The sequence below is a fragment of the Neodothiora populina genome (assembly GCF_041146345.1).
Source record: "Neodothiora populina strain CPC 39397 chromosome Unknown canker_contig_17, whole genome shotgun sequence".
Taxonomy (NCBI): domain Eukaryota; kingdom Fungi; phylum Ascomycota; class Dothideomycetes; order Dothideales; family Dothioraceae; genus Neodothiora; species Neodothiora populina.
This window is the reverse complement of record NW_027191406.1, coordinates 481,088-504,605: the sequence shown is the minus strand read 5'-3', so window position 1 is coordinate 504,605 and position 23,518 is coordinate 481,088. Positions and strand designations below refer to the sequence as shown.

Here is a 23,518-nt window from a genome sequence, read left to right as displayed (position 1 = left end):
GCAAAGCGATCAGAGCGAAACCGAAAAAGAATGCAGGAACGCGCACATTATCACTGGCCTTCGCCGTCTTTGTTCATATTGTTCTTGTTGTGTGTACAGTATTTCTGGGTTCATCGGATTGATTGTTGAAACAACGAGGCTCAGCGGAACAATATTGATAATCCCTAAGTCCGACTAACGCCTTCAACAGGGTGTTAAACAGCCATCTCAAAGCGTCACCGATCCCCAAAACGTCACTGTCGCTCTTTTGGGGACCCCAGAGCAGGCATTGTTGTTGTCTGTGGAGCATCGCATGAATCATGGCCCCCGTTCAACCGCCTCTCGACTCGCCGTTCCTTTGATCGTCTACGTTGATCGTCTCGAGGGTCGTCTTTAGGACTGTGGAACCTCGAAGGATTTCCCCTGCCGAGACAGAAAGGTGATAAGGTTGTCTTGGTGTTCTTGATACAGTAAGTATCCAGACTAAGAATACGTGTACAGAAAGGTATAGATACCTCATTCAGAACAGAACATACTGTGCGTGTCGACTTGTTTTTTTTGGGTTTGGTTTGGTAACAAGACTTTGGAATATAAATAAAGCCGTGTATCACTATCTGTCTCGCTGTTTCGTTCATCAGAGACCTGCCTCGTCGTTCTTCTCTGGCTGGTTGTCTCCCACTACTTGTTCCTATATATCAATCTACACGTATAAAGTACATCCAGACGGCAAACATAAATACCTATAACAAAAATGGTCCCATCCGAGAACTTCCAACGTGCCCTCCGAGGCGACCTCTACCATGCCTTCACGCCCGAACTCGTGGCTCTGCGACGAAGGTGCGCCGAGGCAATGGCCAAATACAACAACACGCCATTCGAGAGCAGAAGACAGCAGGTAGAGATGCTGCGTGCGTAAGTTTCTGTCTTGTTCTTTTTTTTGCCCTCTCTGGAAATGGAAATGGAAATCGCAGAGCTACGTATACAAACGACAAGAAGGATTGAAGCTGCGAGAAAAGATTATGGTGTTCACTGTTGCCTCTCCTTTGGAACCTCAAGCACCACTTGTCTGTTACCCCTTCATTTCTCATACTCCCGTTCAATGGCCCCAAGGAAGAACTTCCAGAACTCACATCATCTCTTCCCCCCAACCACAGCATCCTCGGCGACACCTCCACCCCTCTCCCACCTTACAACCCCTCCTCGACCCCGGCCGAAGACGAGCACCTCCTCGAAGACTTCCCCTGGGTGGAAGCGCCCTTCCGCGCCGACTACGGCACCAACATCACCCTGGGCACGAACGTATTCATCAACTTCGGCTGCACGATCCTCGACACCAGCCGCGTGACGATCGGGTCGCGCACGCTGTTCGGGCCGAACGTCTCTCTGTACTCCGGCACGCACCCTACGGACCCGGAGCTCAGGAATGGGACCAAGGGCCCGGAGTCGGGACGGCCGATCGTCATTGGTGAGGATGTTTGGGTGGGCGGGAATGTGGTGATTTGCCCCGGTGTTACGGTAGGCAGGGGCAGTACGGTCGGGGCTGGCAGCGTGGTTACGAAGGATGTGCCTGAGTATTCCATCGTGGCGGGCAATCCGGCTAGGAAGATCAAGGATGCGCCTAGGGATAGTACTACTCCTGAGGAGCGTGAGCGTATCTTGAGGATTGCCAACGAGGGACAGTGAGTGGGTGTTTATGCTTCGTTCTTGAGACTGCGATCCTTCATCTCGGGGGAGCAGTGGCGGACTATGACTAGAGGCTAGCTTTAGAAAGAACACAACATGCGATTTCCGTGTTGGATTGCGGGGGAAAACTTCTTTGTCTATGTTGATATATGGTAGAAATAAACAACAGAAAAAACTATACGTCCCTTTTGTAGATGCCGACCGTCCATGCAGCTCTGAGCACCGCCAGTCCCCACGCCATGCCCAATGAGTCCCAGACAACGTTCAACTTGCTGCCTCCGACTTCCTTCCAGCCAATGGGCACCTCAGCCATGGGGATACCCGCGCTCTCGGCGAGCATGAGCATCTCGACATCGAAGATCCAGCCTTCGCTGTGCATATATGGAACAATATAGGGTAAAGCGGGACGACTAAACAGCTTGAATCCACATTGCGTGTCCTTGATGGATGCCGTGGCCGGCGGCGTCATGAGACGAAGCAGCAAGTGGAACGAGTGCATGAGAGCGTTTCGTAGAAATGATCGCTTCACCACCGCTTCACTGCCCACCATGTGCGCGCGGCTGCCCACACCCACAGATCTTCCTTTCGCATCTTGCACTTTTTGGCATCCCTCGACCAGCTTGCCGAGATCTGAAAAGCGAGAAGCACCGTCGGCGTCTGCGAAAACGACGTATTGACCTCTGGCGTGGCGCATGCCGTGCGTGACGGCGCCGCCTTTGCCTCTGTTCTCCTCTAGCGAGATGACGCGAATACAGCCGTGGGGGATCTTTGTCGAGACCATCCCGACCTTGGGCGCTGATTTCGTGCGTACTTTTGTCGTGTCATTGGTGGTCCAGGGGCCCGCGGGCGTCGAGGGATGTGTCGAGAGTTGATGATTTCGCGCAAAGGAAAGCGCAGTGTCGACGGTCTTGTCCGTGGAACCGTCGGAGACAATCAAGATCTCCCAGCCCCTGGCCATCTTCTTCTCTGACGCGCCTTTCGTGGCTGTGTTTAATGTCGACGTCGGCGCAGGATAAGCTGATTGGAGGTATTCAATCGCCTCCTCCAGCATCCCACTCATTCTGTCTTGCTCGTTGTATGCCGGTACGACCACCGACATGAAGACCTCCCCACTCTCCAGTTTGAATGCGTCTCGGGTAGCGATCTTGCCTTCCTGAACGAGGGCTTTGAGCTTTATGTGGTCATCATACCAACATGGCTGGACGCAAGGCTTCGAAGTCGTCCCATCCGGCTGGATCGCAATGTATGTTTTCTCGGACTTCCGAGCAGGTCGAGGGACCGGGGCTACGAGGTAGAGGCCAACATAGAGCTATGAGAGCGCACAAGTCAGCACACTGTGCCTTGCCATCTGTATCCTCCATTGACTACCAGGGCTCATATAGCTCTCGCACTCTTGATACAAGAATCATTGTAGAAGACGACACGGATAAACATACAAGAAAGATAGATCCGACCACATGAACAACAGCGAACAGTACCAGCTTCCACAATGGCACATTCTGGTATGTGTCGACAATCAGATCGAATAGCGGGGATAGCTTCGCTGCGTCCATAATTCTGCACCGGTATTTTGCTTGAAAAAGAGGAAGTCGCTGCGCCGTAGCCACCACCACCAACAACCAGGGGCTGCTACTTTGAGTAGTGGGAATTAAGGCGGCAATGGATGATGCGACATGAAGCTGTGTTACTTTTGCAGATCGTGTCGTCGGAGAAGCTCTCAAGAGAGATTAATTCCACAGAGAGTCTACGGTACGGGAAAGGGATGGACGACGACGACGACCATATTACTGTACATACAGTACGTGCGTCCCCTCTCTCGCCGATCTGTTGTTATTTAAAAAGCCAGCTTGCCCCTTGCGAAATAAGGTATTGTTACTGTACAAATAGCTAGCTGTAACTGTAACAGTCCTATGATTTATCCCGCCTCCGCGTTCGCTGACTTGTCCGGCGTTAATAATAGGAGATATCAAAGTATAATTATCCTTTCTCACTACTACTAAGGTACCAACAGAAACAGTAACACTTAAGTTGCAAGCAGTGGTTCAGACAGCAGACACCGCTGTTCTCACCTGTCACTGCCTATATTCATTGACAAGGTGTGGATTCCACGGATGCATCTTCGACCTATGTATTCCTGACAATATAATGCTCTTCAACTCATCACTTGCAGTGACATGTACTTTCTCCATCTGAAGGGGGACAAAGAAACTCGCAAAGGGTGTCGAGAAGCAAAGAAAGAATGACCGGATTGCTATGCACACATGAACCTCGTACCCTACATACTGTATAAACCACCTGAATTGGCCAGACCTTCCACTTTTCCTGTTCCAAAGTCTGCGCCAGTCTTATCCTCCTGCCTCCCTTTTCTTTTCCCGCCGGAAGGCCATGCTGTCCCTCCAGCTCGATTGACATTTTTCCTTGATATTCCCGTATGCTCCCTTTTTGTTTTTTTGTCTGTATGTTCGTACACGGGTGTCGCGAGGCCCTTGTCAAAGCAGCCAGTGCTCAACAAACCACCTCGTCGACGACCTTCTTCTAAACCATGCAACAATGCGGACTACACAATAATATTTGAAATGATACCTGGCTCTAATATTGTATTCAATCGGATGTCATAGGCGTGTGAATCATCTCTGCGTCGGCCGTCAGCAACTCTGTTCACTCAGTCCGGCACCGTTCCGATTCAACCTACCCTTCCCCTTCGCTGTCCGCCCACTTGTCCCTGTTGCGGCGGGTAGTAGTTCATTGGATATTGGAATCCACCCATTCCCATCTGTGGGCTGTAGCCTCCTTGAGGAAAGCCGTTTGGCGGTCCACCTGTCATGGGAGATCCACCCATGCCTGGACGTCCGTAGGCATCCATCATCGACGGGGCGCCCGGTCCGTATCCATTCATTGGCACATTGCCGCCTTGGTAATACCCGTTCGGCCGCTGTGCACCAGCATTGACAGCCTGTTGCTGGAGCATAGCTTGCTGGTATTGCATTTGCTGAGATGCTACCGGCGACATGTTTGACACGGCTGGGCTGTGCGTGTAGGCTGGGCCCATGACACCTCCTGCAGAGTATGGATCGAAGCCGTTGGACTCAATGCTGGTGCTTCTCTGTAGTCCGCCTCCCATCATGTGGTCCATGCCCTGTCCTGGCATTTGAGTGTATGGAGCGCGTGCGAAAGCTGGGGGCCCTTCCATGTGAGGCATGTGGCCACGAGCTCCCGCACCTCTAGAGGACGACCGTGTCTGGCTTGCGTCGCGGCTGGCAGACGAGCCACCGTGTCGCGATGAGAGACCGACCTCGTCCATCAGTCTCTTGTATCCCTGCTGAGGTTGTGCCTTGAGGCGGAGTAGCACATTGCGGACATTCTCGAGTACTTGGGGTCGGATCTTCTCGTCGAGGAATGGCGTGGTCAGAACCTTGAAGATGAATGTCGCTCCGCAGCTCTGATCGCTCAGAATGTCCTCGAGGATAGAGTCGTTTGGAGAGAAGAACAATGCGTTTAGTACGGCTTCGCGAGCCTCCGATTCGCTTCTCTGGTTCACAATCTTGAGCACTGTAAGGTATGCGACCTTGTGCGTGCACAGATGGACAAGATGAGGAATGAGGCGCGGGGCAAGGACAGATCGGCGGCGTGGGAAGGTACAAGTGTCGAGGAACCAGGTCAGCAGCAGGGCACCATTTGCATTGGTCGCAAGCTGCACGCTGTGAAGTGCAACAGCGGCCGCGATCATCCTCTGCTGGTCCCGGGTCGCGTAGTGACTCTCCAGGCAGGCCCGCATCGCGCGAGCACCGAAGCGGCCTTGAGCGACCTCCCACAAACGCTGAAGCATGGCGTCGAAGATGAAATCGTTGTGTGGCGATGCGAAGCGCAAGCAGCACTGCATGACATAGTTGCCATACTGATCGAGGAACAGAGCCGTCGCATAAGGTCGCAGAGCGGTGACTATCATGTCCATCTGGGCAGGAGTCCTTGCTACATCAATGATCTTCTGTGCAGCCCACGTTCCGTTCTTGTGCACTCCGATCTCTGCCAGGTGGGGTGCTATTTCGGCGAGCATGGCCTCTTTGACGCCTTCGGAACAATTCTCGAACAGCTTCTGCACGACGGTGTTGCCGAGGTAGTCAGACGCGAGCTCGGCGATCTCAGGCAACATTTCCATGGCGATACTTTCAATCTCAGCCTGGGTGACGCTCTGGTTGTCGATGCGCTTCCTGATGTCCCTCAGATGAGGAGCGTCGTGGGTTCTGTTATGGCTAGGCTCGGAAATGGGAGGGATCTCGGTGTGGTAGAGATCGTAGCTTATAGCTTGTTCCACACCAGCACTGATGCGAGTCTGCTCTTCTTGACTGGCGCCGAGCTCCTGCACAATGGCGAATATGTCACTACGCATGTCACGTAGGTTAGGGGTGGCCAGGGCAGCAGCAGCGGTGGCAGCATTGATGTTCTCTGGTCTCAGACCAGCACCGAGGTTCTCACTGGAGCCGTCCTTTGCAAAGGGGTCAGGGCTGTGTGATTGGAAAGAGCCAGCGGCGCCTGGGGTGGCAGTGTTGCTGGGAACCTTTGCATAGCCAATGCGAATAGGTCCCGCTCCAGGAAAGATTTCGCGCTCGTTGAGCTCAGACTTGGCCAGCATAGCACTCTCGAGCTTCTCGAAGTTGACAAATCCACAGCTCTTGTGAGTGAGAACTCTGGTGGATTCGATGGCCCCGAAGACATTGAAAATAACATTCAGCGAAGACACGGTGGTGGAAGGTGGGATGTTTCCAAGCCACAAAGCTCTCGTCGGGTTCTCCATGGCCGAATCGAGAGGCTGTCTGTGTTCGAGATTCATCTGCTCGACTGCGTCGGCGAGAGTATTGTAGTCGAGGCCTTCACGATCCTCGAGATCGGCAGCGGTGATACTACTGTCTGCGAGACGCGATGGAGTGGGCAGATAGTTGCGAAGAAGTCTCGAGGACGGAGAGTCCAGCACGCCTGCGGTCCTCGCACGGGGTCTGTTCGCACTTGCAAGAGTCGCAAAGGCCTGAACGTCAAGGTTGTGCTGACGAACAGCCTCCTGTACCGCCAGAGCTTGAGCTGCCGTAACCTCGGATGAAGGCGTCAGAGGTGTACCGTAAATGTTACTGTACTCGTCCAGTTGAGCCATGTCATCATCCTCGCCGTCTGCATACTTTTCTTTTGCATTGACCGAGTACGACCTGAAGCGGTTGGCCGTCTTGTTGTAGGCGTTCAGCGCAGCCAGATCCGCGATGGTTGGGTGGACCAGTGGTGGCTGGTTTCCTCCCATCATGGCAGCATCCAAGGCTCTTGCAGAGTGAGGGTTATCGACGAGGCCGAGGTAGTCCAGGGTCTTGACATCGCCTTCGGCGAAGGAATCCCTCGAAGACTGAGCTGGAGAAGAAGGACCATCGTTGGATCGAATGCTCTGTAACGTGCTGGCTCGCTCTCGACCACCGGACCAACCATTCGAGAAGTATGATGGACCAAATGGACTCTGGCTGTTCAGTATGTTGGCCCGCTGTGGCATAGAACCAGCGCGTAGCCTTGACAGGAGCGACCTTTGAGAAGCGTTTATTCCTGCTGCACCCGGAGCGGCCTCACCGACAGACCCATACGGCGCAGCTTGCAGAGGACTCGAGGATGGAGAGGGACGTGATGACTTGGGCTGTTGCAATGAAGGATTCGAATTCTGCCCATTCAGAGGGACACTGCCAACGGGAGGAAATCGTGAAGGCACGGTTCCGGCACGCAAGCGACGTCCGGCCGAGGGAGCAGCAGGCGAGAGGTCATCGGCGGACTGATCGAAGTCGGGGAAGTTGTCATTGCTTGGCGACTCGGGGATGGTCTCACGTAAGGGGGTCGAGTGGCCGCTGTTAGTGGTGGGAGGACCCCATATTTGCGGGTTGATGCCCTCTTGAGCCTGTATCTCACGGGCGCGCTTGCTGAACAGGCGACTGCCGAACTCTTTGGACGGAGAGCCAGCTCCAGTCCTATTAACAAGACCCATGCTACCAGTGTTGGCCAGGCTGTTGCCGAGCGGATACCTCAGGCCAGTGCCGGCCGGTGCCTCGACGGGAGAATTGCCAGCAGTCGAAGCCGCAGACCGCGGCTGTCCGAAGTTCATCTGCGGCAGATTGTCGAGGTTGATTTTGTGCTCAGGTCGAGAAGCTGGAGCCATGTTTGCAGCTGCAGACTTCGATGATGTTTTCGACAAAGCTGCTTAGCAGTCTTTACCGATTTCCTGACTGGATCGACCAAGCGTAAGTTTCGCTCTACGCGATTTGCCCTGCCGTCTCTATCTTCCAAGAGGAGTATCTGTCGGGAATCAGGTCGGATGCAGTTGTTTTGCAAAACGACAGGTGTAGACACGCTATATGAAAAAGCAAAGTGCGCGGTTTGCCAGAAACCGGAACTTTGTGGATATGTTCAGAGTTGCGTCGCGGATGCCAGCCAGAAGGAGAATCTTGTGCAAACCGTGGATGGCGTGATGACAGTCGAGAGACCTGGAGATGATGATGATAATGCTATGGTTTCTCCAGCGTCGAGTAGCGTTGTGGCTATTTCTCTCGCTGTTTCTGTTCGACAACAATTGATGTTATGATGGTAGGCCAACAGCAAAGATTCGGGAGCTCCTGTGGAAGTTGTAAACTTTTTGCTGCTGCTCTAGCAGTTTGGCGCAGCCCGCACGTTGGTGAATTTAGTATGCTTGAATTGTTTTACTCAAAAGGCAGCTGTGTAAGGTATGATCTGACGAAGATGATACAGTGCAGCAACTTGGAAGGTGGAAGCTGGAGCTCGGTTTCGGCGGATCGTGGACGGGCGAACCGGTGACGCGTGCGCGGTGTGGATGACAGAATAATAGGTATGATACAGTAAAAGCTAAGGTGGGAAAACAAGGACACAGTGAATAAACAGACAGACCGCAGGAAGGTATTATTTACTGCTGCGAGGGCGTCTGGAGAAGGATAGCGATAGGAAGTGCTTGTTACAAGCTAGAATCGGAGAGAAAGGGGATCGTGGTTGCGGTAGACACAGAACACGCAGCTGGAAAGCAAAATGAGGGATTTCCCACAGTTGGTGGAAGGCTACTGCAAGGGTAAACACGGAGGAGAGTTTCCCCTGGACTAGAAAGGGGGTGCGGGCATCGAGTTCGTATTCTGCCTGGCTACTGCAGTCGACTTGAATTGCTAATACTTGCTGCACTGTGAAAGCTACTACCGTGGCCGAAAGGCTCTGCAATGGCTACGGTTCTCGCATGTCTATCTACGCTATCTTCGAGTTGGAAGATTTGAAACAATCCCGTCGAGCCAGTGCATGTCCGAGCTCTCCATCGCATTTGTCGCCCGATAGTGCAGTGCTGACGAGCCACACCACTCGAATCGACATGCAATGCGGATATGGATTCCGTCAGGCGCCATGTGTCTCAGTCGCATACTGGGTCTGTCATCTTGAAACAAATCGACGATAGCCCGTGCCGTGTCAAAGACCATCTGGCATCACCGCATGCAGCTGCAGCTCAGCTGTGCACGACGATGGAAGAGGCACCATGGTCCACTAATCACGTGTTGGCTAGGCTGATCTGCAATCACAGATGCTGCCAGCACATATTATGGATGTTCGTCTTTCAGAGTGGCGAGAGTGGATGATTATATAGTATTGCCATTGTTCAGAGAAGCATGTGGCCCCCTCTGATATTTGCGTGACGCTGCCATGGTCATCCAGCAACGCTCGCTTAACCATGATGTGCAAGTGAGAGTGAGGCCTGTAGATCAGGTTTGAATTGGCCCATTGCGTGGTGGCCTTGGATAACGTGCACTGGAGAACAGGCATGTCGTGGCAGACCGAGCCATTCCGTGAGGAACCAGTATGCCATGTGACAGGCAAGTACTGTAACCTTGTCGTGCTTACTTTTACTTTTACAGCATTATTTCGACAAGAGGGTTGTGACAGCTGGAGGACAGATGAAACGCCAAGATTGTGGAAGAACCCCGCGACTTCCAATTTACGCCTCAAGTGCGAAGAACGCGAAGCCTTTCCGGGTGCCTTCCTGTACTTTATTATACCTTGGTCGTATTGCTGGACAAGCGCTCAGTTATAGTTTGATGAAGACGAGCCGTCCCTGACCACTGACGGCAGGCTAATACGTCGGGCATGTCGGATAATGATAATGATGATGTCTCGAGCCAGAACTCGGATGGTGATGTGAACCCCGAGCAGAGTCTCGTCCTTGGTCGCGCCAAAAGATCGACTGCAGGCAATCGATTGTCACTTCTACTGCAAGCCTATGGAGACGAAGATGTACAGGCCGACCTTTTGAAAGACGAAGAGGAAGATCAGGTCGATTACGAGGCATCGGATGATGGAGGCGACATCGACTTGGAGTCCTCGGACGAGAGTGGCGACGAGGGTCCGCCCAAGGAAGGCGAGGCAGAGAAGCTCGAGGGCGAGAAAGAGCTGCAAAAGCAGGAGCGTGTCGAGGCCAGGAAGAAGAAGCGAAAAGCACAAGATGCTCTGAAAATCCCGCCTCCGCGCAAGAAGAAGGTCAGACTGGCCGACGACGCGTCCACCACCTCGGCCACAGCGGACACGCAAGCAGCAGCAGCATCAAGACCACGGAAGAAGTCTGAGCGCACCTCCTGGCTGCCCACGGTGGAAGATGCGCCTACTCGACAATCTCGACGTAATGCCACAATGCTCAACAAGGAGCTGACCGAGGTCAAGCTGAAAGCAAGCCAGAAGCGGTCAGAGAAGGCACACGAACTGCTGCGCATAGCCGCAGAGAAGCGCGCTGCCAACGCTGCACCTGTGCTATCCCAGGCAGACCGCATTGCACGGGCTCTGGAGACAGAGAAGGAGAACAGCAAGAGTTTGAACAAATGGGTCCAGGTGGAAGAAGAGCGGCGTGCGGCGCAAAGGAGACGTCTGGAGGCTATGCGCAACAGACAAATCCAGGGCCCAGTCTTCAGTTATTGGAGTGCTTCTGTCATTTGGGAGGGCGAGAAGATTGTTATCAATCGAGTCCACAAGCCGAAGGTCGAGCCTGTTGAGGATGATAGTGGCAAGACCTCTACCACTGCACCAGTGCCAGTCTCGGAATTGCAGCCTGATGCTCAACCAATTCCTTCCCCGGCCCCTACTGCTGTGAATGCGGATGAATCATCGAGTAGCTTAGCGAGCGCCCCTGCAGACCCTACGTCCCCGCAGACGGAGAAGGCCAGTGACGTGCCCGTAGTCAATCCGTCCGAAACGACGCCAGCATTACCTGAGAAACCAGAGCTGGGCGAGCAAGATCCATCGCTCACGCGCGAGACAGCCGGAGAGGCGACAACGGCCGACACGAGTATCAAGGCTGATGAGTCTACACGTGTGCCTGACGGTCCAGGTTTGGCTGCGCCCACAGATACAGCACCGAATTCAGAATCGTTCCTCGACGGCATTCACTACTGGGCCTCGCAGGCTCCTGCCACAGGAGGAGGTGGCGGTGAAGCTGCCACTGACACAATACCAAGGGGTGATCAATCGATAGCAGCACCACCAAATGCTCCTGGCAATCTGACGGAGCCCTCCCATGTGGTATCTGAAGCACAATCCCACAACTCGTCCACTGCGCAGTCAATTGATAGCCCAAGACCACTTGTCTCGGTCAAAGCTCATCTAGCCGATGCTGCATCTGTGGCAGCGCCTGAAACTCCTGTCACTGCTCAAGATACGACACTTCTGCATGTCACACCCAAAGCTGCGATCGATGTAGCGCATATCGAACCACCAAACACCTTTCCATCGGCACCACCATACGTTTTTGCGGGTTGCCCATCTGACTTTGACGAAGCCATTGCTTCTGGCCAACCTTCGTCAAAGGCAGAGCTCACGCCAACGGGTACTGTAGAAGGAGCTGTTTCGTCTACGCCTGCACCGCCCGCGGTTTCCACGGCGCCGCTGCTACGAGAAAAGGCCCTCCAATCCCTACTCACTCTCATCGCTTTTGCGGAACTGGAAAACCTTCCTCCCGCCCCACCACCGCCACCACCAACCGCGTCTTCCCGCGCCAAAGTGCAGCCACCGGCACCATCGCTCATCGCTATCTCCAAGATTTTGCTGCCAGAGTCTCATCCGACCCTCAGCGCAGCAGAGCAAAAATACCTCACCTCACGCTCCCTCAAGAAGAAAGGCGACAATTTTCTGCCGGACCGCCCGGCGAAAGCGACATGTTGCATCACGGCCAAAGAAGCGAAATTCAGAGATCCCAAGACAGGCATGGGCTATAGGGACCTCGCAGCCTTCAAGAGCCTGCAGAGAGCAGTCGCCGGCGGATGTAGCTGGAGCGTCGACGAGGGCGTCTGGATGGGTATCGTTGGTGATGGACGGATGGGCAGGGTGGCTCAGGGTGTGCCTGAGGGGTTCTGGCGTGGAGTCTTGCCGTCCCCGCCACCGACTGTTGCGGTAGAGAAGGTCGAAGAGCCACAGCAGCAGCAGCAGCAGCAGCAGCTTCCGGTGACAACTACTTCCTCACAACCGACTGGTGCCTCAACCCAACAAGTGCAAGCAGCCGCGCCTGCACCTCTCCAACCTACAACTTGATCTCACAGTTCACCTTGTGAATTGGATAAACCATGATCATGGTGGTTGTAATGAACTGGCTCGCTCACGTCGTGTTCTTATGGGTGTGAAGATAGAAGAGAAGAGACAGTGTTTGATTATTAGCAGCGATTATGAGATACCCAATGAGATTGCTTCTATTGTAAATTTGCTTGACTGGATACGGTATGGTTTCATGTGGGTTGTGATGTCTTCTGTCCGTCTTGAAGAGGGTGAGGCATAAGATCCCCCGTAGGGAAACGTACGTAAGGTAAGGTAATCAGCGTTCGACGAGCAAGTAGACGCACAATTATTTCTAATTCACAAGTCACGAGCAAATATCCGGCTGAACGTTGAATCTATACTTGGTCTCAAGAGATATCACGACAAGGCAAGGGGGCAATCGATCTACAGCAACTAGCTTCCTTGGTCACGAAGAGGTCGCAAATCAAAGATTCAGAAGAGGGTATATTGAACTTTGATAGAGACTTGGTCGTAAAATTCTGGAAAAGACAAGGCTTTTGGTTTTTGTCATGGTCTGTATGCAGCTAAACCGGAATGAAACAACGAAATCATCCCGACCGTGAGTCTGCGTGATACGACGCCTGCAATACGTCTGTGGATCCGCGAGTGCGTACATCCCCAGAGTGATGATTGCGAAGCAGTGGTAGCAACAGATAGCCCTTGCCGACCAAAGCATCGTCGCCATAGCCTCGCGATAGAGAGAACCGACATATGCAATGGAGAAGACGCAAGAGAAACCCCGGCCTTGAACATCGTCAGAGGCGAGTCGTCTATTTCTCCTTCTTGGCCTTGCCACCCTTGGACTTGGCGGTACCACGGAACTTCTTCTCGCGGTTCTTGCGTTGCTTGCCTAAGGAGAAACAAGTCAGCATACTTGATCGTGCTGGCCTTTGTTGACGAAAGTAATGAAACAATCGTCCCAGCGAATTTCATCCACCACTTTATCACAAACGACACAAGGGTATGGAGGGGCGTCGACGTACGCTGTTGTCTGGAGGCCTTCTCGATCTTGCTGGCCATGCCGACACGGACAAGTCTGTAGTGGGGCTCGAACTTCTTCATGGCCTCGGCGGAGTCGTAGACGAGAGCGAAGCCAGTGGACTTGCCACCACCGTACTGGGTGCGGAAACCGAAGACGGAGACCTGGTCCTTGGAAGCCTTGTAGAGCTCGGAGAGCTTCTCGCGGAGCTCATCCTTGGAGACGTTGGGGCGGTTAGGGTGAAGGACGTCACTGTATGAGAGAAGTGTCAGCAAGCAAGTCGCGATATCTTTCGTGATGGATAGATCTTGGTAGACAATCGAGTTGTCGTCGAAGGACAAAACTCTGCGGCTCTTGCTTCTTCGGCAACTCCATTTCCCCGTCTCTTCCATCGGACGCAGATAGACTCACACGACCATCTGCTTGCGAGCAAGCAGGGGGTTGCGGATGAACTTGCGCGTGCGCAGGGTGACTTGGCTCTCAGACATCTTGTCGGTTTGGTTGTCGAATTTTCGTCGCAAGCTGAGAAGGAAGAGGTAGATGGAAGAGCAGCCGCTGCTAAATTCGCATCACGCACGGACGTGTGTGGGCTTCCCGCAACGCCAAGATTGCCGCTTTATCCAAGTCACGGGATTTCGAGGTTATGTTTGCACTGTTTGACTATCTCTTTCGTCCTCACATGTACCTATTCTACTTACAATACGTGAGCACCTATGCGACCAAAAAGAGGCACAGCGGAAGTCGACATGGGAACTATAGAGAACAGTATCCCGCGAGACGGTCTAGATCGGATCAGACTGTTTCGAAGGCAATATCTCCAGCTCCTGGATCAGCAGCATATCACGTGGCCATCGGCTGAGCACCTTCGTAATGCAAATGTACAAGAATGGTTATTTGAGCAATGCTTCACAGGATATGCATTCCTCCCCCCAGCGAGATACCAGCTACGAGTCCTAAAGACTCTAGTCGCCAAGGTTGAGGATGCCATTGTAGATCCCGAAGAAGATGTAAGCGCAGCCATGGCGTCCTTTGTGCATGTATCTAGTATTATAGAATATATGTTTCTTACACATGCCCCTATTTTCTGATTCAATCTTCTTCCTCGACAGGAAATCTCGGACAATCTCATGACTGCCCTTTCCGAACTCATGTTTGCACCCCTGCCCGATGAGATGAAGGCGGTCCAGCAGAAAAGCTGGGTGACGTATACTCTCATCTCCTCAGAGCATGACCATGCCACTTCAGAGACTCCTTTGAGGATACTGGAGAATCGATCTGTGATCTCTGGAGCTGGAACTACAGGCCTCCGCACCTGGGAAGCCGCACTCCATCTAGGATCGTATCTGCAGACTTCGCCCGAAGCCCGCGCCCTGGTAGAAGGCAAACGTGTAATTGAGCTAGGTGCAGGAACCGGATTGCTGGCACTAATGTGTGCGGGAGTCCTGGGAGCTAAGCAAGTCATTGCTACTGATGGAGACGAGGGTGTAGTCGAGGCTCTTAAGGAGAACACAGCATGTAACGAGCCACGTGCTGAGGTCAAATGTGCACAGCTATGGTGGGGACATACGCTGAAAGACAGTTGGCTGATCGAAGAGTTCGCGCCGCACCCATGTGATCTAGTCCTAGGAGCAGACGTGGTAAGTGACTGACCGACCCGGGTAGAACATACACCATCTTTTTCTGACTTTGAAGCAGACCTACGATAAAGTGGTCATCCCTGCGCTGGTCTCCACAATCCGAGATCTGTTCGAGGCGTGGCCGAAAGTCCAAGTCATCATCTCGGCCACGATTCGTAACGAGGACACCTTCTCTGCTTTTGAGCATGCGTGTAGTGAGTCTTCGCTCCTGGTCCACTCAAATACAGGTGATAGAGTACTGACTGATCGCAGAATACAACAAGTTTACAGTGACCGAGATAGACCACCCTCTTGTTCCCATGCACCAGCAGATTTCTTTGTTTCACTCAGTCGACGTACCGATCAAGATCTGGTCGATCACCGCCCCTGCCAAAATCAAAGATCCTTTTGCTTTTTGAGGGACACGAATTGCCAACTACTAGGAGTGTGTGAGAACATCGATGCGACTACAATGTGACTGACAGCTTGAGCTCGCGAGCCGAGCGGTCTCTTGCCGAGTTGTGTAGACATGCTAGAAAAGCCCGACGTGTTTTTACCTGCGATGTGGATGCGACTGCTAACGATCTCTTGACATTTATTCTCATCTGATGCTATCGTCAATATTTTGTTCCGAGCCCTTCCATTCCCAGATCACCATTTCCTAAGCGGCCTGAGGTGAACAATAGGGTAACCCTGTCCTATTTGGTCTCTCTGCAACATTACTCATATTTCGAGCTATTTCAGATTATATCGAAGAAAGCTTCTGACATACTGCGGCACGTCGGTTTGTCTTGGTTGTAAGATAGCATTAGTTGTTGTACGCACTGTTGTTGTGGTGGTTGAACTTGGGTTGCTTCATATTCGTACTTTATCATCCAATCTGGTATATCTCACTCGCGACCCTGAGTCGATACGTGAGACCGCCGATTATATGACTTCACCGAATTCATGTCTTTGGAAGGGAAGAATCATCACTGGCGTTTCTACATCAACAGACTGATTCTGCAAAATGCCACTGATCTGAGCTCGCTGCCGGTCCCTTTGCCGCATTGCACGAGCCGCTCCGATATTGTGCCAACCACACAGCGTCGGCATTGTACTCGTTGAAGATGGCCATGATATCCTCGTTCAATTCTTGAAGTGGCTGTAGCATACTCAAGATCTCTTCGAACGTATCTGCATCAACGCCGACGTGCTTAATTATCGTTTTCAAAAGCTCGAGCGAGCTGCCCCACACAGCTCTGCTCGAAACATCCACATACCCGGCGTCCGTATACCGAAGGCTCAACGCTGCATGAGTAGAGTGATGCCCTTTCGAAACTTGCTGCATCCGGACTTCTCTGGAGGCGCGCCGGAATAACTTTGCCAACTCAGGCCAAAGAGCTACGATCCTGCTTTTCATAAACGTACCTGCATACTCGCACATGGTGCTGATGATCTGCATACATGCCGTGGCAACATGGGGTTCATCATCGAGTAGGCGGGATGTGATTTCTGGCCATAGAGTGTTGACCAAAGGCAGATATGAATTCTCGTGCTTGGCGAGAGCTGGAATGGTCGTCCGGATCAAGGCAAGCAAAGATATGCGGAGAGAAGGGGACGAAGATGAGAGATAATGCTGAGTCAGAGCCGTTATCTTGAGTAGTAGTGCAAAGATCTTCGGGGCTGGTGGTGGCGATGGCTGGTCGGTAGGGCCAGCGTCTTCATCACCTTCCTCTTCCCGATCTCGTTCGCGCTTCATGTCTTCCTCAGTCTGCTTGAATTGCGAATCCAACTCCTTCCAAGGCTTCTGCGGGACTTGCTCTGGCAGATCATCAGGGCTATTTGGGCGCTCTACGGATGCTGATTTCTGAACCATCTTAACAAGATTATCTATCGTGATAGGCGTCCAGTCAGCAACGACACTTTCTGCTTCGCCTTGACCCTGTGCGATTTGTAGCTGTGGTGATTTGACGCCTTCTTCAGCGATTGTCTTGAGCACCGCGAACAAAAGTGCAACGAGCGCAGGATACCCGTGGTAGTCCTCAAGAGCTGCGAAGATACTTTCGAGACTGTCTTCGAGATATGGCAACAAAGAGGAGCCTGCTAGTCTGACCATCATTAGTAGGACTTGAGGACCTTGGGGCGAGACATCGAAAGCGTTAAGCTTGAGAGCCACGGCATTGGTGAGATAGTCCACGTTCGACACGATGAGTTCTTTTACATCAGGGTAAACGCATGCGTCTGATACAATGTTCAGGCAAGTAACTGCGTGCCAACGGACCTGAGGGGTATTGGATCCTAGATGATGTAGAATAGGATACAAGGTATCGAGGAGTTCATTTCTGAAGTCTCTTCCTTGTTTCTTTGCTTGCATCGCAATAGTTTCAAGGGCTAGTATTTGTAGTCTCCATTCAGCCTCAGTATCAGTGACAATCTCCAAGGCAAAAGAGTATAGCTGCTCCATGATCATGTCATCCTGGGTAGAGGTACTATCATCGAATGATAAGAATTCGTCCATCAAATGCGTTGTGCTGTCTGCTGCCTTCATGTTGTGAAGCACAAGCCAGAACGTCGAAACTTGGCTGTCACCCTCGGAGATCCTGATGTTTGGAATAAGTTCAGAGGCCATCATGCTATTGAGTTTTGTCTCGCTGGCAACATCCAGTTGTGCTTTTATGCTGTCAAGCAGGGTACCCTGGCTCTTGTACGCCGCTAGAGGATTCGAGAATGACATTGAGGCTTGGTCACCGTCAATATGCGATAGTTCAGACAACAGCAAGGAGGGACCGTCGTGCGGTGATGTGATTGATGTGTGCCCAGCTGATTGTAAGATAGCTGTTACGCTGTCTTTGAGGCCAATGGCAAGTCTTTGTGAAAGTAGTCGTCTGTCAGCGTTACTGCTTAAGAGTAGGTTGTATGTACTGAATATGTGCTGCAATGCTTTAATCTTCGCCTGGTCGTCATTGGAGTGCATGATTCTTGGTAAGGATAGCAATCCGTTGTGGAATATTGAAGCCAACGCATCAGAAATCGCAGGTTTTGAACGAGCTAGAGTCTCGAGCTGTGCTTGAATTACTTGTGCAGAGAAGACTTCCGGGTTCATCAACGTGAGCAGTGTTTCTATAGCCATCTGAGAACAATTCTGGAGAGCGACATCGCAGTCCGACAGGATGCTGATGTTCAGGTCCGCAAGCGCTTCCTGTACTTCAGACCTACTATGCGCATTTAGTTTCTCGACATGAGCTAGAGCTATCTTTACCTGGGATGCCGTTGCCTCGGTCCACTTTGTGTTAAGGACATCTGTGGATTTTGCTTCTTTTGAGGCATCATCTGCTTTAACAAAAGTCGCAACGATCTTGTTGCTCAGCAGTGCCAAAAGGAGTACTTTGAGAAGTCTGAGATTAATTGCAATGACCTTCCACCCTCGTCGAGTCTTGGTGCTCGGTGTCAGTACTTTTGCCAGATTTGACACCATGCCAGGAAAGAAACTCGATAGAACTTCCACATCCTGAATACATTGCAAGAGGGCTAGGAGGGACTCAGCAGCAGATAGCTGAACCTCAGTCGCTTCACTTTCAGCGATGCCATCTAGAACCACAGATATAGCATGTCCTAAGGATGGCACGTTTGATGTTGCAACGAGAGAGGACTTAACCGTATTACTTTTAGATGTCAACCTGAAGAGCGCTTTCAAGCACCTGAACCCTGACAGACGAAGCTCATCTGTCATTTGAGTGACGGCGATGGTCTTCCCTGATGTGTCGAGAGTAAGGCTCAGGAATATCAGAAGCTGAGCACTTAGACTTGGGTCAATGGTGTCCTTCCAACCTTTGGATATTAGGACAGTCAAGCACTGCAAGCAGAGCTCCATCGCCCTAACAGGGAGATCGCGACTCGCTTTCAAGACCTGTGACAGCGGGAAGAAGACATAATCGGCCAGTTTTGCATCGAGCGCATCTTGTTCTCCGCCGCGGGCATCGATTTCAACCTTCAATCTGCCTAGACAGGCTGTCACTTCCTCGCCAGTCTTGCCATTTGCGCTGAAAGTCAGCAGCGCCTGACTTAACGCGACACAGACTGGCTTGAGCTGTGAAACAGACGTTAGAAAGTGTGAGTGAAAATGATGTCTAATGATGACCAGGGGGAATTGGAATGCTACTAACTATTCGGAAGGTCTCATTCCTCTTCTCCATCGAGTTCATCCCTGACACGACTATCTATACGGCATGCAAAGATTTAGACCAAAGTCAAACTCGAATAATGCATGATCGGTCTGTATCATTACACGAACACGATGTAGGAGTATCGCGATGGATGTCCTGATTAGGCCGTCACCAGTAACTCCGAGATGGTGCTGCGAAGCGGCGAATGTTCTTGGCCGACTATTTTGACCCGTTGCTAGAACGGCCCTCCACCCAGCAATTCTGACTCGACTCGCTGGCTGCAATCGACTGGAACAGCACACTTCACTTAATCCTGTATGCCAAATAGGCGCAACAATAACTTTGTCCCGTTACTCGTCATACGATTTACTCCTCGGAGTGTGGAACCGATTTCGTCTTGGATTGTGCCAAGACAGTACATGCTGTATCCCCGCCGCACACCGAAGATTGGCCCAAATGCCGTCTATTACAGCATTATACCGCCCACATGGTCGTGAAACCCAACATTTTGGGTTCAGGCTCGAAGTGGAGCAATGCTAAATTTACAAACCTGCATTGAGGACGACTCCAACCACATCGCGAAATGTGTTCTTTGCTGTCTTTAGACGTGCACAAACACGGCAACCTCATCGATGCTAGATCTCTGTGGAGACTTCGCTCCCTCGCCTGCTGTGCTATCCTATAACAATGCTAATATACTTGAGAAATGACAATCAGCATTGCATGACTAGATACAGTAGTGGTAGTAGGACGCAAGTACAATGAGCCTTAGCACTGCCACTGCGAGGTGACGATCAACGGTCGGATTGACACATGAGTTAGGGCTTATAGGTATGCTTTGTGGTCTTAGATACCACCATACTTCCTCTCCCTCCTCTGATGAACCTGCGCAAAACAACGATCTACCACACTATACGTCGCCATGCCTCGCGTTGCTGCAGGAGCAGCGGTTGCGGTCATCCGGCCTTTTGGTAACAAGCTGTGAACAGCCCGGAGAACATTCTCGATGCATAATCAGGGATTGCACCCCATAGAGTTGGAGCTTGTCCTGAGCGACAGTATAGACTGCCAGGATGAAGGTTGCCGGGAAGCGGAAGAAAAGAAGCACTACCAAATTACGGAAGACTGAACAAGAGCGCAGAGCGGCGGAGAGAATTAGGGGCAATATGTGAGATCTTTCTCGCAGGGTGTATAAATATACTTGATAAAGGTACTTGTGAGCAGTTGGTCCAGGAGTGCTTCGGATGGGGGAATTTGACTACCGTATTCACATTCACGTCGCGAGAGGAGAAAAGATTGGCAAAAGCTCGAGGAAGTTCTAGTGAGGCACAGTCTTTGTGGGACACAGTGCTCAGAAATACTTTTCGTTAGCTTCGCTTTGCACAACGGCCATGCATTCGGGCTTGCATGGAAACTCAATGGAAGCTTCGACGGTAATGATGCAAACTGACTCTCGTTTCATGATCGGCGGTTTATATGCCGGCTCTTGGTGGCTTTTGTACATTTCAAGTGGTAAAACGCGTTCCCTTAATCTCATCTCATCTTAGCGATGTCCCGGCCGCCCAGATAAGCGGACGATCAAAAGCATGATAATGTCCACAGTCTTCGCTGTCGAGCATTGTTTGACGCAAGTCACAGCATAATGATGAATATACCCACTGACACGAATTAGACCGCTGCTCCCGATATTCAGGGTGCTATAGTCATTCGTCCCGCTCTACCATGTGATAGCTGTACTGGCGCCATGGGGGGATGAGAGCCAGATCTTCACATTGGAGGTCAGGGCGTTGTCGATGGCACCAGTACGATACTAACAGGTCCACGGTAAAACTTGCATCCCGTGCGCGCCGTGACCCGAAGCATCGTCTCTTCACAGAACCGAGACCTGGGAAGGTCAAATGAAAATCCGAGAAGGTGTGCGAATGCATTCTAATAACCATTCAAACGTGTGTCGTATCTGATTTATGCTCGTTTGGAGCATGGGAACTTGACATTGCGAACCACGAACGCTTTCAACGAAACCCTGATTGGATGAGCTTCGTGTAAATTTGCATGATTGAAAGTCTCGCACAGGTGCGGATAGCAAGCCATTCGCAAAGCTTCCTGAAAGCGAGGTGGCATACTACTCGAAGCGAGAGAGGACCCAGCGGGCACTTTCTGAATCTGTGGCGGACCAAGCATCCGGACTTGCATGGGTTTGACGGCGACTAGAAGGAGAAGCTGCACGAACGATGAGGGTGCGCACGACAAGGGGTCCATGACAGCGGTCCCATCCAGCAACTAGCAAAGATTGAGTGTATGTGACAGCGAGGGCTCGCGCAGGATGTACGAAATGACACCTCAATGACTTCAGAAATCGGTCATCAAATGTCTTGTATGAGGGGTCATTGCGAGAAGTCTCCTCCGCGTTAACTTGGCAGTGTACAAGTATATTAGTTTACGGTTGGTGCAGCCACATCATGCAGCCAGCAAGTAGCGTTCCTGTGTTTCTTCTTGCTTCGCATCCCATAATCAGGATAGGCCCGAGGGTAAACGTGTCACGGGAGTTCGATCACGGATCAGGTCAGTGAACCTAGGCGGATGCGTGGGTGTAATTTGCATAGGGCCAGCCAGGCGGGCCCCGAGGTTAGGGGAACGGGATTTGCTTGCTTGGTTCGCGACGAACAGCTGATCAGCCACGCGGATTTAGAAATTCGAGTCTCAGTGCAGCAACAGCAAAAGATCCAGCCAAGCCCTATGTGAGTCTGCCCTTACCAGTGTTGCACACATTGAAAGTCACCTTAATCGCAACGGCGGTGTGGTCCGCGCTTGTTTCAGCACAGAGAGTTACGGTACTTGTAGCTGTACATTGTGCGCAGGGTTGGATCGTATGGTTACCCACACATTTATACTCTGGGACGTTATTCCTTCGGCGATGGTTTGTTTCACAGCGATGGAGATAAGTGTAAATTCACGCGCAAGAAGCGCGTCGATTGCAACATCGTAGTATATTATTCGGCGTGATCAGTCAAGGTGTGTTCATAAGCGAAAGGCGAAAAACGGAAGGTCCTATGGTCGGAGGATCTACAGTACATTCCCATGTTGCACTTACAGTGGACGGGTGGAAGAGTAGTTGGAGGCCGGAAGATCGCATTAGGTGTGAAGAGCCGTCGATTAGTCGCGGATTGAGACATCGCCTCTGCTTGTACTGTACGCAATTATTGTGCCACACCAAGTGCCGCATCATACCCGCACCGTAACTGCCTTGTATCACGAATGCTCGAGCGCAATTACTTCGAAGATCTTCCACAAGAGCAGTAAATGCCTTAGCCCAGCTCAAGACCATACCAGGAACTTGTAATCTGGTACGCGGTGACGCATGTGGATGGGGGAACTCAATGTCCATGCCCGGTGGGCCAGGGCAGAGTGGTCTTCTACGGTAGCGGCATGGCCTCGGTTCATGCACGCTGCGCGCTAGGCGCAGATATAATTCGTCGCAGAACCAACTTACTTAGCTACCCGCGAAGGTTGATGAAAAGCCGCAGGGAGATGTGGAGCCCGGTGGTCGAACCCCTTGGCCTCTGCTCAGAACGCACGAGCTCCCTCAATATTCGTAGTGGGACATCCAATCTGGACTGAACTGACTCGGATAATGCCTCGGGGCATTATGGGAGAGTGGCACTGTGAGTGGTGATGTGCCCTGGCGAGACGCTATTTCTCACGAGGATGAGCGCCAGCGAGCATGATATCTTGCGCTATGGCCCGGCTGAGTGAGGACAGACACACCTGGTGTCTGCCTTCGATTCAGTGTCACAGTGTGCAACAAACCTTATCCCTCCTCTTATCCACAATTGGAACTCGTCTCGATTGATCTGTTCTCTCAGTCGTTGTGCCCTTGTTGACCGCGACAGAAGGTTGGTGGCCAGAGAGCGTAGTTAGTCTTTAGTAGCACCCTAGCTGCCCGTACATATCTCGATGCCATTCACGCGCCGACCGTCTCATCCGGTATCAGGATCAGGAATTGGGCCAGAGTACGAGAGCTCTAGAAACAGACACTCTTCCCAGCAGCAGCATCCTCATCATCATCATCATCATATCAATCAGGACCTTTTCGTCACGCTTGGTCTTCTTTCTCCAGAGTCCAAGTCGAGGTCAATGGGCGGAAAGAAGCCTGTGCGAGTCGAGACCAACGAAGGACCAGGTAGTGAACACCTCCCGAAAACACATCATTCAAGTTTAAAAAAAGAACTAGAGCACTCCCTGTGTCTCTGATTTTTTCTTTGTACTCACTTTCGATCATTGCATACGCCCTTACCTACGCTCCACGTAAAGCAGTCTACCCCAAATAGATGAAACTGACTCGCCTCCCCTTCCTTGCAGATCTCCATGCAAGACAGCCAATATCGAAGGGGACAAAGCACTCCAAGACCCGGCCACGGTTTGAGCCTGATAACGACCCGTCAATTCAACACCATCTTCGTCCTGCATCCCAGCGTTCTCGTTCTCGATCCGGTCTCCCTTTTCAAGACGAACTAGGCAGC

At 51.9% G+C, this 23,518-nt stretch overlaps 7 protein-coding genes across 8 annotated transcripts; 3 read left to right on the top strand and 4 right to left on the bottom strand.

The window, feature by feature from the left end:
* Nucleotides 1-730: 730 nt before the first annotated feature.
* Nucleotides 731-1,662, top strand: AAFC00_004089 (uncharacterized protein; the record flags this gene model as incomplete). Its single annotated transcript, XM_069343669.1, has 2 exons — nt 731-891; nt 1,134-1,662. The coding sequence occupies 2 exons, from the start codon at nt 731-733 to the stop codon at nt 1,660-1,662; spliced, it is 690 nt and encodes a 229-aa protein (XP_069202222.1).
* Nucleotides 1,663-1,837: 175 nt separating this feature from the next.
* Nucleotides 1,838-3,215, bottom strand: AAFC00_004088 (uncharacterized protein; the record flags this gene model as incomplete). The annotated part of the gene is made up of 2 exons (XM_069343668.1): nt 1,838-2,971; nt 3,099-3,215. 2 exons carry the CDS (start codon nt 3,213-3,215, stop codon nt 1,838-1,840), a joined length of 1,251 nt encoding a protein of 416 aa, XP_069202221.1.
* Nucleotides 3,216-4,289: 1,074 nt separating this feature from the next.
* On the bottom strand, nt 4,290-7,837 carry AAFC00_004087 (uncharacterized protein; the record flags this gene model as incomplete). 2 transcript variants are annotated; one of them, XM_069343667.1, is made up of 2 exons in its annotated part: nt 4,290-4,295; nt 4,355-7,837. In XM_069343667.1, the coding sequence occupies 2 exons, from the start codon at nt 7,835-7,837 to the stop codon at nt 4,290-4,292; spliced, it is 3,489 nt and encodes a 1,162-aa protein (XP_069202219.1). The 2 variants fall into 2 exon arrangements, with proteins under 2 accessions (XP_069202219.1, XP_069202220.1); XM_069348136.1 differs by lacking the exon at nt 4,290-4,295 and having other exon boundaries at nt 4,346-7,837.
* A 1,973-nt stretch (nt 7,838-9,810) lies between these two features.
* AAFC00_004086 (uncharacterized protein) lies at nt 9,811-12,237 on the top strand (the record flags this gene model as incomplete). The annotated part of the gene is made up of 1 exon (XM_069343666.1): nt 9,811-12,237. One exon carries the CDS (start codon nt 9,811-9,813, stop codon nt 12,235-12,237), a length of 2,427 nt encoding a protein of 808 aa, XP_069202218.1.
* Nucleotides 12,238-13,028: 791 nt separating this feature from the next.
* Nucleotides 13,029-13,725, bottom strand: AAFC00_004085 (40S ribosomal protein eS24; the record flags this gene model as incomplete). The annotated part of the gene is made up of 3 exons (XM_069343665.1): nt 13,029-13,108; nt 13,242-13,489; nt 13,649-13,725. The coding sequence occupies 3 exons, from the start codon at nt 13,723-13,725 to the stop codon at nt 13,029-13,031; spliced, it is 405 nt and encodes a 134-aa protein (XP_069202217.1).
* Nucleotides 13,726-13,983: 258 nt separating this feature from the next.
* On the top strand, nt 13,984-15,272 carry AAFC00_004084 (uncharacterized protein; the record flags this gene model as incomplete). The annotated part of the gene is made up of 4 exons (XM_069343664.1): nt 13,984-14,244; nt 14,347-14,874; nt 14,933-15,068; nt 15,127-15,272. The coding sequence occupies 4 exons, from the start codon at nt 13,984-13,986 to the stop codon at nt 15,270-15,272; spliced, it is 1,071 nt and encodes a 356-aa protein (XP_069202216.1).
* Nucleotides 15,273-15,841: 569 nt separating this feature from the next.
* Nucleotides 15,842-19,028, bottom strand: AAFC00_004083 (uncharacterized protein; the record flags this gene model as incomplete). Its single annotated transcript, XM_069343663.1, has 2 exons — nt 15,842-18,922; nt 18,999-19,028. The coding sequence occupies 2 exons, from the start codon at nt 19,026-19,028 to the stop codon at nt 15,842-15,844; spliced, it is 3,111 nt and encodes a 1,036-aa protein (XP_069202215.1).
* Nucleotides 19,029-23,518: the final 4,490 nt, after the last annotated feature.